Genomic DNA, 17,048 nt, shown 5'->3' with positions numbered 1-17,048 from the left:
TACGTATTTTTTGTAAAGTGCGTTTATATATTAATTCCGAATAGATTTGAATGCAATAAATAACAACAGCTCTGTGGGGTATAAAGTTAGAGACAAGTATCGCTGATTAGCTGGAGGGAACTACATGTCCTGGACCAGCATGAGAAGTTCCTCCTTCAAGTAGTTCAAGTCGGCCTCGACGGGCTTGGAAACATCATCGGCGCTGAACAGCATCAGAGAGTTGGGAATGAGTCTGAACATAAGAATGAAATGTTAAGTATATCTTTGATTCCTAACCGATCTCTTCAGAAACTCACTTGCAGTCGAATAGAGTCTTTTCCATGTCTTCTTCACCAAAGCGGCCCTCGTTGGCGGAATTTAGGGTAAATGATAGTGATTCGTCTGCCAGACAGGACTGCACAAATTCTACAACATCGGAGATCTTCTCATACACGTTGAAGGTTCCCTGGAAATTAAAGCTATTGGTTTACTTCCTCATAAAGGCGTCTGATAACTCACTTGTATAAACAATCCATTGGGAAACTTGACTCTCACTAAAGCGTAACGATACATGCGCAAGTTACGCTGCTCCTCACGCTCCCTCATGGCCTTGGTCATCAGCATCTGGGACTTGGCAACAGCCTCGGCCCGCAACTGCTGCTCCTTCTTAATGTCCGCATGTGTCATGCGGAAGAAGTCGTCGGGTAGCGCCACACGACGGGCCTGCGAAGGCAACAGCACCTTGATGTTGCGATCCAGTTCCAGTGGAATGATCTCCGAGTTCTTTAGAGCATCGACCAGAGTGGGAAGATCGAGATCTTGTTCGGTGCGGTCACGGGTCCACAGCAAATACGGCTCCCCATCCATTTCCACTTCGTTGAAGCCAGCTGCCTGCAAGACATCCAAGGCGCCCTCCACGTACCGCACCTTTTCGCTGAAGATCTTGTTGGTCATGCGGATCTTGCAGAACTTCTCCTCCGTGGGGTTGTTGATGAGGTTCTCCAAATACTTTATTAGCGTGGCGATGCACTCGTCGGCCTTCTCCTTGGGGTTGCAGTTGTGGATGATGAGGCAGCCGGTGAGGCCGCGGTCTGTCTCGAGCTGTTGGTACAGGAACTCCTTGATCCTGACCTTCCACTCGCTCTTCGGCAGCAGCTCCTCGCTGATCATGGGGCAGCGGAAGAAGACTCCCTCGCAAGCCAGGTTGCGATTGTCCCCGCCCGACGTGTTAGTGGTTGATGCCTTGGCCTCTGCGCTGGCCTGCTCCTCCTCCTTCTGGCGCTTCTCAGCTTCCAGCTCCCGCTTCGCTTGCGCCTTGATGGCCGCCATCGAAGTGTTGAATTCCCGCGAGTTCTTCTTGTCGATGCGGGCCAGGGCAGCGTTCGCAGCTGCCCTTGCCTCGTTGCTAAGCTCGTTGCGGTTGGGCGGGACATAGGCCTCGTACTTTTTCCGGGACTTGCTGCTGGCCGGGGCCTCCTGTTTTGGATCGGTCAGCTTATGTCCTGCCCCCATTGTGCTGCCAGTGAGCTTGAGCTGTGAGAATACACGAATTTATGAAGTATTTTGTTGATTTTGAAAAGGTTATAGGTCGAGAAATGTCAAAGGTACCTTAAAAGCTGACGCCTCCTCCTTCTTCCTGGCAAAGAACTTCTTTATTTTCGACATACTGGCTCTATATGCGCGGCGAGTGTTCCTTGGGCAACTTCAACTTGGCCACCGACAGCTTCAGCTCCTCGATTTCTTTAAGAGTGCCTGAAAAATATAACATTATTTCAATCGCTCGAGTGAAGCTCTCGTTCTGGGTGCCTACTTGGTCTGACAAACTTCTCGGTGATGACTTGGCCGTACACGGACCAGGAGTAGCCGATGAGGACGCAGGTGCCGAGCAGCAGGACCAGCAGGACCTTCAGCAACGTCGCTTGTAGGTCGCTGAAGGCGATTGGCCCGTTTTCCCACTGGTAGTCGCCGGTCAGAGACTCCAGACTTCCACGCAAGTCGACGGCTGCCTTCAGGGCAACGCCAGCAAAGACCTCCACTTGTCGAGCGATCGCCTGCAGCGTTGTGTTCAGCGTCTCCACGCACAGGTTGATACTCATTGGCCCGATTGCGTTGACCTGTTCGCTTTCTAGAATTTCAACTTTGCTGGCTTTGTTCTTTGTTTATTTGTTGCGCATTTCGTATTTCACCTTTTTTCAGTGCAGTTACTGGATGATTTTAGCAAGTGTGACCGAACAATGTTTTGGAAAGTGGCTTACAGCTCAGATATAGAGGTGGGGAAAAATCGATAAGTTATAGAATATATTCGATAACACAATCGGTGGCGCCATCTATTGCTAACGACTTTGTTAGTGTTGGTAAGTGTCTTTCTCTTTAACGGTCAGTAATTTAAAATCAGAATCTCAAAAAATATATGGTTTCTTTTTACTTTCTCTATAATTGCGTTAAAATATCAAAATGGTTTAATATTAAGAGCTTATTTCAGCCTTTTATCACAGTAAACATGTTCGATCTTTGTAAATCTGTAACATAAAAGTGCTCTTCTGCTTAAAAATAAAAGCTTAATCTTCTTCTTTAAGTTACACTTTTTATTAAAAATTGTATATTTTGTGGAAAAGCCTGACCTCATCCTGGATCAATAGCCTTGATTTTTGCATCTTGCTTCCTGCCATAAATTTAAGCACCTGCCTTTGACCTTATTAAGTTCCTGTTGCTCCAGTTTCTCAAACACAGGAACAAATTTTTGATAAAAAATACTGAATTTTAAAGAGCTAGAGGATAAAATCGAAGTTTTGAGATAAGAAAGAAAGCACATTTTTTAGTTAATGAAGTTAAAATACTTTTTAAAAGTAACTATACAAGGTACGATAAAAATAAAGATCTTAAGCATGTGAATGTTCTCTTATCTTACAGATATATTTCTTTGATCAAAGAGTGGTCTAATATGTCAGTAAAATTCTAATAAAACTTTTATTAAAAATGATTAATTTTTTTTAAGTAATGAATTAAAAGTCTTAATGAATGAAAACCTTAAAAATCATAGTTTAAATTTGGGTAATAGCTTGTTTGAATAATTAATCAGAAATTATATTATTTGATGGCTCTCCTTGTCGTTTTTATGAAAATGGTAATTGTCATTTTGAGGTTTCAGTGCATTTACATAATTATTGGGGATTACCCGCCCCGTATTCCCGTATCCCCGTATTCATATGCCAGCTGTCGTAATTGAATGATTTTCGATCGTTCGGGCAAGTGCTGTTGCTTCCTGTAATTTTCGGCGATTTTTTGGGTCTTTCTTTGGGGGCATCCTCCTTTGAGGTGCCCCAAAATACAGGATGGGTGATTGATTTTTTTTCTGGGGTCTTGCATCCTTGAATACGTTTTGGGGCAAGTGATTTCCCAACCCCGGGCGAGGTGGGCAGGCAGGGGAATCTCTCGCAGAGATCATGCTCCAGTGGTGCGGCGGGTTCAACAGCCGAAACTCGAGCGGGGCCAAAGAGAAATCTCTTGCAGCTTATGGCTTCCGTATGCGCCATGCCTCGCGCTCCACTGACTACCACCAGTGGTGGAGACCTCGTCTTGTAGTGTTCTTTTTTACTTTTCTTGGTTTTGTTTTTGTTTTTCCAGCGCTGTTGCCTTCTAGAGTTTACTTTTTGTGGCTGTTTGGCTGTTTGGTTGGCTTTCTGCAACTTCAATTACACCAGAGAGACAGCCAACAGCCACAAACAGATACAAATGTCTATTCTATTTCGCTTTGGCTCCAAGTTTATTTATGCTGGCTCATTTTTCTGTGCCGGCAGAATGTCGACGACTTATAATTCGAGCAGCGTGTAAGATTTAGCCAGCCAGTCCCCTCGTTCTGGCTCTGGTCTGGTGACTGTGTGATCTTCCCAGATCTTGCCCATCCATGGTCATTATATCTATCACCATCACGCGATATGTTCTCACTTGCAGCGATCCAACCACCCAGTGCCCATCATTCAACGTCATTCCAGGCCCAGATCCAGGCCCCCCGAAGCCCATCGTCTCAGTTGCAATTGCCATTGCAGTTGCAGTTCTTTTTGCAGCGTTTTTTGCGCAATTAAAATTCCGCAAATGCCTCGCCAAGGCACCCAGCGTTGCTCCAGGAATGCAAGAGTGGCGCGCATGCGCCGACGTCCGTCGCATTGCAATTGTTGTTATCAGCCGAGTGGCCATGCGCCGAACCTGAAAAACTAGTTTCACTTTGTTGCCAATGGAGCAGCGGTCGGTGTGTGGCCGAAACCTGAGCAGAAAAACTCCATCACGTCCTAGAGTCCCAGGGGTATGCTGGACTTTCGTAATGAATGGTGTTTTATATAAAGAAACCTTCCTCGAGGCGTTAGATCAAAAGCCACTCTGATAAAAATGAGGTTTCCCCAACAAATCATCATATCATAACTCACCCTGATAAAGTGATTAATAATATTTAAAACTGAGGCTATTTAAAAAAAAAAAAATGGTATGACACATTTATCAAAAAAGCTGTTGGGTTTAAGAGCAATATTTTTTAATACTTTTTCATAGAAATCATTAAAATTAAAGCTCTTAAAAGGGTGAGAGTTTATTAATAAATGTCTAAAGATTTTTAAAGATTTCTAGTCAATATCCATACTATAGTATTCTCAGATAGATAGTTCATATTTTAGAGTTAAAAGTATATCCTTTTCCAATGCTATCTATATATTTATTTAAATTTTACTTTTTATATATTATCAAATCTCTTCATTTAATAAGAAAATATATTCTATAAGATACTCCACCTGTCGATCAGTCTTAGCCACATTCCTGCTGACGTGTTTTCTGCACGAATTTCATGGTTGGGAAAGCCAGTAAAAGCCTCATCCATTCGGCCGTTTGGCCATTTGGCCATTGCCTTGGCTTTTCTTTTGTTTTCTCCCGTGGCCAAACTGGTTGTGCCAATTTATGGCCAACATTGCCGTGACTTTGCGTTCAACTCGCGAAAGTCAAGGTAAGAAAATAATGCAAGACACCATGGAAAAAAACGAGAAAAAAAGCACACAATTCAAAGGGTTTCCTGTTAACCGTTTTCAGAGTTGTTTCTTGGATCTTCAATTGATAGAGTACCTCGGGATTGCGGAGGAGGGGGAGGAAACTGAACTGGCTCGCTCATTAAAATTTATGCGCAGGAAACGGAAGCGCCGCAGACGACGAGCAGACACAAAGTTGCGTTGCGTTGCGTTGCGTCTTTCCTAGACGCCTCCTGGCTAGCCCCACTCCTGGCTTCTGCCACTCCAGGCCACCCCGTTTGTGCCACAATCTTCGGCTACGCCAGCCGCGTGACAAACAGGCAGAAAGTGTCACTCAAATTGGCCGCAAAATTGAAAGTGATGACACGCCCACACAGTATATGGTGTCTTGCATAAGCAAGCAATTGGATGGGAAGTGCAGGAAGAGCGTTTTGATTTCTTAAAAAGTGCACAGAAAGAAAAGGGTATTAATATAAATATAGGTTTTATAGCTTTATCAATAAAATAATAAACATAGAATTGGGTCTATTTAATCGCTTAAATGATCCTATAACTCATAACTCCTATGATCCTATAACTCATTTAAGCGATTAAACAGACCAAACCTCTTAATATTTAGTTTTTGGAAGAAATAAGTATTATACCATTCCTTTGTTCTTAAATTAAATAGCACTTTCTATAGAATATTCTACCTATCTTGTTATATATTTTAATGCTTTTTTAACTTTAAAAAAGTGTATAATGATATTTATATTTTTTTATTTATATCTAGGTATGGTTTTTAAAAGAAAAATTCTGTTCCAGAAACCATTTATTAGGTTATAGATTCTCCCAACTTTATTACTGAAACACTTAGTTGATTTATTAATTTTTATATTAATTTTAAATGAAATATTTTTTAAAATGCAATATATCTTGTTAAATTTTCGACTCCAAGTCATTTGAAATATCTTCTAGATACCAGCCTTGTTTCCATTTGACAAGGAACGAAATCATGAATGAATGGAGGATCCCCTTAATTATCGTATTCATGGCTGCGACTCGTATCTATTAGATGAATGCACTTGTTGCACCAACGGGGGGATAGCTGCCCCTGACTCCAAGTCTACCTTTCTCTTTCCAACGCCCTCTAGCCCGCTCTTTCTCGCTTCACACTTGACTTGGCTGAGCCGCAAAGTTCGTTCCCATGAACTTCTTCTGGTGTGTGGCAATCAGATTGCTCTCTATGCATAAAATTCTCCCATGTTGCCCCCAGTACATCTGTATCTGTATCTTTATTTGTCTTTGTATCTGTATTCGAGTGTGTGGGTTCTCTGCTTGGCAATGACAGTTTCTTTGACTGCCCTGAGACTGTGGGTCTCGACCATTTCCCTCAAAAGACACATTTTCCACAACTCCCCGAGCGTGGGAGTGAGAACCGAGTCGACTTGAAAATATGCCCAAAAAAAAAGCTTGAAACAAAAAAAACTGAAACCAAATCCGCTGAACCTCAAGTGCTCTTGAATTCGCTGAGAAATACATTTTCTTGAACTGCGAACGGATGTTAATTGAAAAGAATGTAGACCCCCGGGTGGGCTTTTCAAGTCTTGGATGTGAGATTTTGGTAATTAAATTTCCACATATTACCAAAACCCGCTGGGGACCGCCTGCCTGTAGTTTTTTAAGGAATTTAAAATTCCTATTTTCTCCATTTATCACCCGGCAGTAATGGTGTTTGAAAAGTCGCCTTTCAGATACATATTTATTTTATGTCGTCCGGTTCTCTGACTCACCTGCAGCCTGCAGATCAATAAGCCCGGATCATTTTTTATTGAGAACCCTGGTCCATTGGCCCAAACATGTTTAGCATATTTTATTTTTCTTTTTTAGTTTCGGACCAGAACAAACAAACAAACAAGATATCAGACAGCCAAACAACAAGTGGCCCATCGGGGAAAAGCATTGTGTGTGGCTTCCATAACTCTTTCCCCCCATATTCCCCATGTATGGTATTCTGTTGATTCACTTCTCCATTTGTTTACCCCCAACGCCAATGGAGACGGAGTTTCGTGGGAAACATAGCACCCTGGCCACTACTGGATCTCCCTCTCCAGGCAATGAACTAATTAAAAAATATAACATTGCTGTTCTGGAGTTCAAGAGTCTTAGAATATCCACATTTCCATTGCACCATCCCAGACACTTGTTCCTTTTCCAACTGGAGCTTCCTCTTTCGAGGCCACTTGAAGGCCCTGAATAGAATTTTTTGTTGTATTTTTTTGGTCTAGTCATTTCCTCCCCGAAACAAAATTCAATTACGCGGCAAGACAAGCGCCGGAAAAGCGGAAAAAGCATTTCGACAAATTGGCAACTGAAGCCCGGTAGCTGGAATTGGGTTTGTGATTGTGTGGCTTTGGTTTCTTTGGTATTTGATGTTTGGTTTGGCTTGGCTCGGTCGATCGACGGACGGACGGACGGTTTCCGTCCCTGTCCACTTCCGTCCCTGAGCCCCTCTCTCCATCCGCTTTTATTGTTTTCGCACCTCGTCTTCCGTTCGCCTGCCGGCGGATATTCTACTTTACATAAGCGGCATTTCCTCAATTTTCCCCAGTCTTTATATGATTTACGAGTATATGATTCACAGTTTTGTTTTGGTCGCTTTATTCGTTATTATATCTTATACTATAGGGTAGGATAGTCATGAGGATATGAGGATAGTCTTACTTAGTATATTACTTATGGATTACTTGTAGGAGACTAGATCCGAACCTCTCTGAATCATAAGCTCAAGTTATAAATAGTCCCCATCAATCATAGCTCAATACTTGATATCATAGAGATAACTCTTTCTATTTCTATAAGATCAACTTGAAGATTATTATAATCATACCCGGTACTTGTAGGGATATAAGCCCTAACCTAGACATAAACGACTAATCCTCCTATAGACATAAATATTTAAAAAGACCTGCCATAAACCGAAAAATGTGATCCTGCCTGTAACACCACAGACATTCTTTGGAAATCATCTCCAGATTGCAGCTATTCTTTTTTTTTTTGTGGAAATAAGACTCTGTCAGGGGGTGTCAGCTGCTGGACAAGGCCCTGTGCCCTGTGCCCGTGCCCCTTGTTGTGGCATGTGTCGAGGTGCGACATCTGTTGCTGTTTCGGCTTCGACATCGGCTTCGGCTTGTCTTGTCTGGGGTTTTGGTGTTTACAAGGTATGGGATGGGTCATTTGTCTCACTTCCTTTACCTTTAACTACATCCCGGATGCTACCGACAAACCGAGAACTCAACTGAACTGCATTAAATGCAAACTTACAAAACCAAAAAGCGACAATGAGCCACATGGAGCAGAAAAAGCAAAAACCCCAAACCCGAACCCAGACCCAGACCCAAGCAGCAGGAAGAGCATCAAAACATCGCGTATCTGTATCTGAATAGGTATCTGTATCTGTACATCTGTATCCGTATATCTATGTATCTATGCATCGGTGTGTCTGTTCATTCATAGAAGGCACAAAAAGAAAAACCTAAATGAAATGAGCGGATGCACGGGCGGATGGAGCGCTTTGAATTTTGTATATACATATATGCCACCGATCTAGCCGTCCCGCTTGTTCACCCACTCACGGATGTATCTATGTATCTATCCGGGTTCTATTTGACTACCGATGCTGATTATCGTTATCCGTTATTGTTATTGTTGTCATAATTGTTGTGTTGCTTCTTTTTTTTTGCAACTTCCGAAAAATGTAAATGGTGGAAGTTCCATTTAGGAAGTTAATAGATCGGGTCAGTACCAAGTACTACTACCAAGTAACTCCAGTTTCCCCAACTCTCCCACTGCTATTGGGAAAATAAACACTTTTGGGTGATCTATGTATGGCCCGGGCCTAAACAAATGTTGGCATTAACTTCTGGCCAAGAATAACAAAGAGTTTATTGCACTTGCCCCGCTCCCTGTCACCCATTCCCCCAAAGAATATAGCTGGGACTTAATGATGTGCTAATTGGGCAAGCGTTTTTCACTTGTCAATGCCGGTTGTCTGGCGGGGCACTGTCGGGGAGAGACATAAACAGAACATTAGGGCCCGAAACACCCAAAAGAAGGATTGCCCAACCCCGTGCCGGATCAGATCTTTGTATTTTATGGGCAATTTGGAAATTACTGTTTCGAATGGGTTTTATTTTAGTATAAACAGATGTACATACATGGTTTTCTAGCTCTGGAATATATACTTCACGTAATGCTATAGGTTTTGGTATTTAAAAGAATCTAGAGAATATTTTTTATCAGGGGCTTCTTAAGTGTTTCTGTAACTAAATCATCAAGAACTTCTTTAGGGAATTTTCAAAAGAACCTACTATGATTTAAGATTCCGGAATGTATAAGTTCTATAAGGAATCTATAAGTTCTTTGTTAGAAATATTCACCCTTTAGCCCCCAAGAACCCGGTAGTAGTCTCTTGTAAAGACATCTTTTCTTCTTTTGGATCATCTTCTTATATAGTTCCTCAAAGGCCTAGGCCAGTCTTGGCCCATGAATAGACCAATCCCCCTTTATTGTATGGGTGTTTACCTTTACCATTACCTTAATCTTACTCCTTATCAAAATAAAACCCATTGTTTTTTTTATAAAATTTCATTTTATATTTATATTTTCATCGTCGGATGCAAAACTTAGCACGCTAATAGGACAGCATTCGAACTGCTCTTCCGCGGAGCAATCTCTGACAACATTGAAATGCAGAATCAATTATGGCTAAGGACTTAGCTAACGAATATCTACCGACTAGGCATTACAACTAACTTTAGTAAATAGTTTAGGCTAAACGAACCCTAGAGATACATATGTACAACCGTTTGAGGGATAGCTGCGTGTATCCGCGAGATGCGGATTATGAGAGCAGGGCCATGGCCCGGGCGAGTCGCACCCGGAAGTCACGGTAGAGCATCTTGCCGCCGACGGGGACGCGGCACAGGTACATGTCCAGACTCATGAGGCACAGGGCCTTGCCGTTCATGGGGAACTTCTGGGGCAGTTCGGGCGTCACTTCCAGGCCCTCGGAGACGGCCATGTTGATGAGCCACTTCCAGACATCCGCTCGCGTCCAGTCGCGCGGATCCAGGGGCAGGCCGTCGGAGCCCATGGGATGCAGCAGGCTGGTCATGCCCCCGTCTTCCATGCCCAGAAGTCGATTGTTGTTGTCGTCGGAGGTGGCGGAGCTATTGCTGATCAGGGACACCACTCCGCCGCCTCGGCACTTGTCCAGCATCTGGTAGGGGTGGTGGAGGTGCCGCTTCGAGGAGGGTGTGCTGGCCACTCCACTGCCACTCCACAGGTCCTGGGTGGCGTTCACCTGGGACAGGTCCAGCGGAGGCACACGTCCGGCGTATTTCGGGTAGCTGGACTCCACTTGCATTGTTGGGCTCTCGGTTCTTGTCTGGGGGAGATACAGAAGTTGCTGATTAATGGAAGTGACTCAGTGGGTAGGTTAGTGCAACGGAAATGCTTTCACAAGCCGGCCCGCCAATTGCGTTAATCGCAATAACAGCACAAACAGCAAAAGCAGCAAAAACAGCAAAAACGGCACAAATAATAACAAAAACGGACGTATAAATACTAAAACAAATAATAACACGCATACGCCGAGTTGAACACCAGTGTGATGACCCCCTTGCCTACAGGTTACAGGGTATGTCGGATTAGTCATTGGGTTTGTACACGATTTATAGTTAACAAAATAATCAGAATCTTTATAATAATTCTCAGTAATATTCCTAAAAACATAATTTAAAATATTAAATATAGACACCTCTATAGGTCATATTGTAGGTCTCATAAGTACTATCTACTACATGTGCTGCCTTCTTTTGATTTTTGTGCAATCTTTTGTAATAAACAATAAACAAAATTTATAAACTTAAGGGTGTTGGGTCGGCCCCCACCCCTCCTCGTGTCCCAATTGATACACTGTTATCAAATCTGACCTTGTTGCCGGAATGGGCGTCATTAGCATCGAGGCGGATCGCACGCGAAAGGAAGCGCTGAATAATCATTACCAAGCTGGACTGGACTGGACGGGACGGTCGGCTGTCGTATCGATCGGAGGGGAGTGCGGGATCCCGGGGGCGGGACGGACGTGGACGGGTCGTGGCTAATGACCGGGGGTATAGCGGCGCATGTGGCACTGGCTGACATAGAAACCCAGGCCAGGCCAGGCCGGATTTCAGATTCCAGATGGGGGTCAGAGCCGAGAACAGGGCGGAGCGGAAATAATTACCAGCCCAATTGGCAGCTGCGAAAACGGTGAGCAAAACAAAGAGCCCATAAAAATGGGAATCAAAATGAATATAGTATACAAGGGGCTCGAAGAAAAAAAATCAAGAAACAAGCGAAACATCCGCCGACGGATCATAAAAGGTGTCAATGCGCGAATGCGGGTAAGAATATGGGAATGGAAATGGCAGTGGCAAATGGCAACGGAAGCCCTGCTCTGGGATTTCAAGTCCAAACCGAAAGGGAACCTTTAATAGTTTTCCGGAATACGCGACAGGGAGCTTCCGCCGAAGGAAATGCGTAAGGAGCTGCAGAAGTTTTAATTACACAGTTCATTGCCGTTCGGCCCAGAAATTCCCACGAAAAATATATAAAAAGCAGGAAGAGTCTTGGAGTTCTACTTCTGGCTCTTGAAGTTCTTGTAAGGCTCTTAAAGGGGGTATAAATTATCCTCTAACTCAAGACCCCCTTACCTTAGGGAAAGCTATCCCAATCGAAAATGGGTGAGTCAGTCATTCCAAAAGATATATAAAGCGACATCTTAGACACCATTAGATGAGAACAACAAAGCCCTCGAAGAACCCCCCGTCTGGCGGGGAATGACCCCATGGAGCAGCCTCAAGTTTTCCTGATCTTCGGGCGGTCTCCCAGCAGGCCCACTATGAATTCAATTTAGGTTCAATTTTAATTGAAAATGGGAAATGGAAAATGGAAAATGGAAAATAAAAAGGGGGAGAAGGCCACCCCTGAGGCAGGGCATATGTGGATTCTACACTGAGAGTAATAATCATGGATTAGATGATCATTGAAAATGATATTTTAATGTTTTCAGCAACTTCCGCTTTCAATGAAAACAAAATTCCGACTTCCCACTCCCACGCCCGTGGAAAAGCGTGTGAAAAGTGCGGAAAAGCCAAAGGGATCAGCTGTCTGAGGGGCTTCCGCCGCCCCTGACTCTGGAATCAAAGTGATTGATTCGTCGGCCAGATATAGCATATGGCAATGACATTCGGGTGATCGGTGCCCTGGTGTTCCGGTGATCGGTAGCTCGTGCTGAGCACGCGTCGCCTTATTTTCTTGGTTGGTTGTTTTTCACGCTTCGCTTTGTTTGGTGGATGGAAATGAACAAAAAAAAAAAATTATAAAGAAAAAAAAAAGGGAAAGGGAAATGGTTTTCAGTTACTATTTGACAAAGTCAATGGAAGTCAATGGCAGGAAGTCGCAGTCGTCGTCGTCAGTGCAACGATCGCATATCCGCCAACCGCCTGCGCACACAGGATGTACCACCACCAGCCCCTCCCTTCCTTCCCCTCTCTCTCCCACTATATATTTTTCTCCTTTTCAAGGAAATGCTCAAAAGTCAAACAGATAAATGAGGAAATGTGCCATACATGCGCCACTTTTAATTACATCCACGAAAATAAATAGGTTTAAGTGCGTGAGTTTCTGCACTTTGCACTCCGCCGTTCTTGCCACTTAGTAGCTGCCACTAAAGCAGCAGCCCCAGAGTCTTAAAAAACATCTCGAGAGACAACGAAACGTAAAAATTGTAATTTGAAGTTCGTAAAAATGACGCGCTTCCTGTCATTTGGCGAGCACTTTAAGTGCGTAATTTGCTATCCGCCAAATATATGTGATTCTCTCAGTTTCGGGCTGATCGTGTATCTCTGGCGGTTGTATCTGTGTGTGTGTGGTTGTGTCTGTGTGGGTTTGTCGGCGGGTGTTTATGCCACACAATTTCCTCTTTCTCCAGGGCTCCCTTTCCATCTTGCATCTGACTTCCGTTTGCCGAAACAGATTCCTCCGCCCGGCTCAGAATTTAAACTTTTTTTTTGAAAATTTTAAATTAAATAACAAATTATGCAATTTTAGAAACTAATTTTCTTGAAATTCCTAGAAAACTCATTTATTGTTTGTAAATTTTGTGGCGCTGTGGCTTTTTGTTGCCAATTTTCTTGGCCAGCTTTCAAGGCAATAAACTCGTTCATTCATCGGAGTGCACCAGACGACAGATGATAATCTGCTGAATCTTTTAAAAATAAACATATTTTTTTGTTGCCAGTCTAGCAGCCGAACCGGATTCCATTTATGCACATGCTGATCTCGTCGTAATTCTGTTTTCATGACGTACTATATATGTATATGGATGTATGTTTGCTGATATTACAAATCATGTAACGCCATCGAGGCAGCAACTGCATTGCATCGTCTGTCTGCCTGACGTCTGCTATCTCTGTCTCTGTCTCTTGCCGTCTCTGTTGCCCTCCCCCCAAAAAATACAGTGCCCCATTCATCATTTGCCTGGTACAGTGAGAGAAAATAGGGGGCTCTTACTTGATTTTTAGGTATATAAAATATTGTAAATGGTCTTTAAAAACTGGTCTTTAAGTGGGTGTGTTTATTATATTTATATTTTATATTTATATTTCAAGACTGCTTATGATGGAAAATTAAAACAAAATTTTTTATGATATCTCAAGACTCTGTAGAAATGAATAGTTATTTAATTTATTATTCATAAAACCATAAAATATATTTTAAAGAGGGTTTATTTCTATAAATCTTTTCCAAAAGTTAAACTTAAGCCTAGGAAACCCCATTTTCTTGCTTCTAAAAACACCCCCAATTTTCCATTTCCGTTTTCTCCCAGTGTAATGGCCCCCAATGTGTGATGGACGGATGTGTGACGACTTTCGGTCTTGTTGTCGCTGATGCGTTTAAAAATATAAGTACTGTGCGGCCAAATGGCGCCAAATGCATTTCGAATCGGTCCCGAGTCCGAGTCCCAGTCCGAATCCGAATCCGGCAAGTCTTGTGAAATGTGCAGTTCGGAGAGTAAATTGAAATCAAGCGAAATACATAGTTGGGTCCGGGTTGGAGGGGATGGACTCGTATTCACGCCTCGCACGTGTCACGGGGAAGTGAGGCATTGCCTCCACTCCTGTCATAGGTTCAGCAGGAAGTCCCCTCCTCTAGCTACTCCCTGCCCGAAGAATTGCTTATCAAAAGTGGCGCATAGTCAGCGTTTTGTCATTTCCTCTTCTGTGGTTCTCAGTTCTGAGTCAGCTGGGAAATTAATTAAGCGGGCGAGGCCAGGTGCAGATCGTGCGATCCTGCAGCTGCAAAGATTACAGAGCCGAGGCGAGGACCCCCCACCCTAGAGGGCATATCCTTTGCGCATGCGCGCGCATTCATAAGAAGCGAGGGCCAGAGAACCGGAGAAGAACCGGAGAAACAGGGCCCGAAACAGGGTAAAACGGAGCAATGAATGCATCTTTATCGACTTGGCCACAAAATTTCGTTTTTGCAGCTGCCGCATTGGCATTTTGAGTGTCGTTTTGTTAGTGGTTATTCTCGCTTCAGTTATTATCTTTTTTTTCTGAAGGCCTATAGGCCTAAAGTAACTATAGAGACTACCCAGTTATACCTTTCAATTTGTTAATACCACTGTAGTTTCATTTTTTGGCTTAAAGGCACAAGTTTGGAGGTCAATTAGCCCCCAAAGAGTCACCTCAACAGACGGAAACTTTGAATGCAAGGCAGCTAGCAACCAAAATATGAAAAAAAACCTTCAAAATGCTTTTCGTTTTTGCGTTTTTTTGGCTTGGGGTGTTAATGAGGGCCATAAACAGAGATTGGGCCGTTTATGAAAAATATGTAAACCAACTTACCTTGGTCGAAACAAAAATGTTAATCCACTCTGGCGAATCTCCGTTGAGGCTGAATCGTTTTCGGGCTTTTCAATTTGTCAATCTTAATTATTTGTTTTGTTAGTTAGATTGTAGTATAAGATTTGCTTTTGGAAATTGCACTTTTGTAGCTTGTTTGGCTTTCGCTTCGCTGCTGCTGGCTCTCTCTATGGGGCTTTAGTTTGTATCTCTCGGATACGTTTCACAACTTTTGCAGCAAGTAACGTATTTTTTCACGCTCTGAACTACTTTTTCTATTTCGTTGCGGTTCGAGTTTTGAAAGTTTTTTTTTTTTTTTTTGACTGCAATTGGCTTTTGTATTTTTCACTTGGCACGTTTTGGATTTTTTGTGTGTTTGGGTTTTGGTGGTAAATCCAGTTTCCAAACTGCAATCGTTTGGCGCACTGCGAAATGTATCTTCGTATCTAGCGGATGAGTGAGTAATGCGAACTCGTACTCGGTGCTCGGTGTATCTGAGACTGGCGGAGAAGTATCTTGTAGCCTGAGTATCTGCTAGCTGCGCGTTCTCGACTGATTGCCGATCGGCCCCGAGCAGCGGGTTTTGTTGCCTGCCTCTCGCGCCAGCTCTCTGCGCATGCTCCCGCTCTCTTGGCTTCTCCGGCTCTCGCTCTCAGCTGTTTTGGCCGACAGCTGCGGCCACATTTGTAGATCGTCTTCGGGCCCGCATTTCTAAGCTGATTGAGTCAACATCCTGAGAGGTCAAAGCCTGAAAGGTTTTCGAGAACAAAAGATACACAGAACGGGGTTCTTTGTCCTGAATCGAATGTGGGTTAACTTTACACTTCTATTCAAGGATTAAGGGATTTTAGAAAACATATGTATAGGGTCTTAAAATAGTTCGTCGAGCTAATCTCCCTCTGACCCTCTGGGAGCTGTCATCAAATTTTCATTAGACTCCCTACCCCATTAGTTCACAACTCTTCGACTTCGCCCCGGGACTTGTCAACCCATTTATACACACAACTTCATTACCATATACCATTTATCAAAATCAGATTCAATTCGTTCAGTTATTGTGGCCATTAATTTCGGAGGCTCCCGGACTAATTATGCAGCCAGCGCTGAGCCGAAGAGTAATTACAGGAAATCCTTTTCCTGCAGCGCACCAAAAAGCATTTCAATGTAGAACTCAGTGGCTGTCTTGCGGCTGACACGCATGCCAAACGATTTCCCTGGCAGATCCCTGCGTATCCTTTTTAGTGGACCGGGGGGGGCCTGGCGGAGCATATGGCGTGTGGAATGGGTCAGACATGTGTCAGGGGGCTGTCAAGTGCGTGTGTTCGAATCCTTTTGCTGCTCGCGTCAACCGAGATCTGCCCGAGATGATCGAGTTACGCCAGCTTACTTGGAAAACCGTCTATTGATCGATCCTGTTCCAGGACCACGCCCCTCCCACTCCTCCAGAGGCACGCGTACGCCCAAAGAACGAAGCAGAAAAGGTGCATCCTTCAAGATGCACTCGAATTGCAGCGCAGATGTTGCACCTCCTGCCCTTTGAAGCGGTGTCCTGTTGCGATCTCAAGTGCATCTAATGGCTTGTTTATCAGCATTTCTCGATCACCGCCAAATAATAAATTGAGTAGGTACCAGGACCTTTTTTCCAAAATTGATTGCGGCGTCGCTCTAATCATTTCTAATTACGTTTCAAAGGATACTTAAGGATAAACACACAGGAAACAATTGTTTCAAGAAACTGAAATTGCTTTTGTGGATCGAAATACATATTTGTACCTCATATTATTAATTATGTCTACAGAAATTGGGACAAAAATTATTGAAAAATATTTTGGTTCTATATTTTGATGCAGATTGATAGAGAATCGATCTACTTTTCGTTTAATGTACTCCGCTTGAAATTCTGATGATTATTGGCCGAGATATGGCTATCGCGGGGGACCATATGAAGCTTCTATGGGCTTTTTAAATTTTGAAGGGGACCCCCTGGAAAATTTGACAAAAAATCTGAAAAATATTTTGTTTCTATATTTTGATGCAGATCGGTAGAGAATCGATCTACTATTCGTTTAAGGTACTCCGCTTGAAATTCTGATGATTATTGGCCGAGATATGGCTATCGCGGGGGACCATA

At 43.4% G+C, this 17,048-nt stretch overlaps 3 protein-coding genes across 4 annotated transcripts; all 3 read right to left on the bottom strand.

Moving 5' to 3' along the window:
- Positions 1 to 4: 4 nt before the first annotated feature.
- Gint3 (GDI interacting protein 3) lies at positions 5 to 1,729 on the bottom strand. Its single transcript, XM_017231518.3, has 4 exons — positions 1,588 to 1,729; positions 499 to 1,512; positions 297 to 445; positions 5 to 232 (listed from the first exon to the last, which is right to left on the bottom strand). Exons 1-4 carry the CDS (start codon positions 1,642 to 1,644, stop codon positions 121 to 123), a joined length of 1,332 nt encoding a protein of 443 aa, XP_017087007.2. The 5' UTR covers positions 1,645 to 1,729; the 3' UTR covers positions 5 to 120.
- On the bottom strand, positions 1,590 to 2,224 carry LOC108118728 (uncharacterized). Of its 2 annotated transcripts, XM_070278135.1 has the most exons (3): positions 2,166 to 2,224; positions 1,790 to 2,104; positions 1,590 to 1,731 (listed from the first exon to the last, which is right to left on the bottom strand). In XM_070278135.1, exons 2-3 carry the CDS (start codon positions 2,073 to 2,075, stop codon positions 1,652 to 1,654), a joined length of 366 nt encoding a protein of 121 aa, XP_070134236.1. In that variant the 5' UTR covers positions 2,076 to 2,104; positions 2,166 to 2,224; the 3' UTR covers positions 1,590 to 1,651. The 2 variants fall into 2 exon arrangements, with proteins under 2 accessions (XP_070134236.1, XP_017087008.2); XM_017231519.3 differs by having other exon boundaries at positions 1,790 to 2,219.
- Positions 2,225 to 9,621: 7,397 nt separating this feature from the next.
- Positions 9,622 to 15,484, bottom strand: edl (ETS-domain lacking). Its single transcript, XM_017231846.3, has 2 exons — positions 14,921 to 15,484; positions 9,622 to 10,413 (listed from the first exon to the last, which is right to left on the bottom strand). The coding sequence occupies exon 2, from the start codon at positions 10,390 to 10,392 to the stop codon at positions 9,868 to 9,870; it is 525 nt and encodes a 174-aa protein (XP_017087335.2). The 5' UTR covers positions 10,393 to 10,413; positions 14,921 to 15,484; the 3' UTR covers positions 9,622 to 9,867.
- Between the last annotated feature and the right edge of the window lie 1,564 nt (positions 15,485 to 17,048).

Source organism: Drosophila bipectinata, chromosome 2R (genome assembly GCF_030179905.1).
Source record: "Drosophila bipectinata strain 14024-0381.07 chromosome 2R, DbipHiC1v2, whole genome shotgun sequence".
In the NCBI taxonomy this organism is placed as follows: Eukaryota; Metazoa; Arthropoda; class Insecta; order Diptera; family Drosophilidae; genus Drosophila; species Drosophila bipectinata.
The sequence above is the reverse complement of the archived record's forward strand: the minus strand, read 5'-3'. Positions and strand labels throughout refer to the sequence as shown.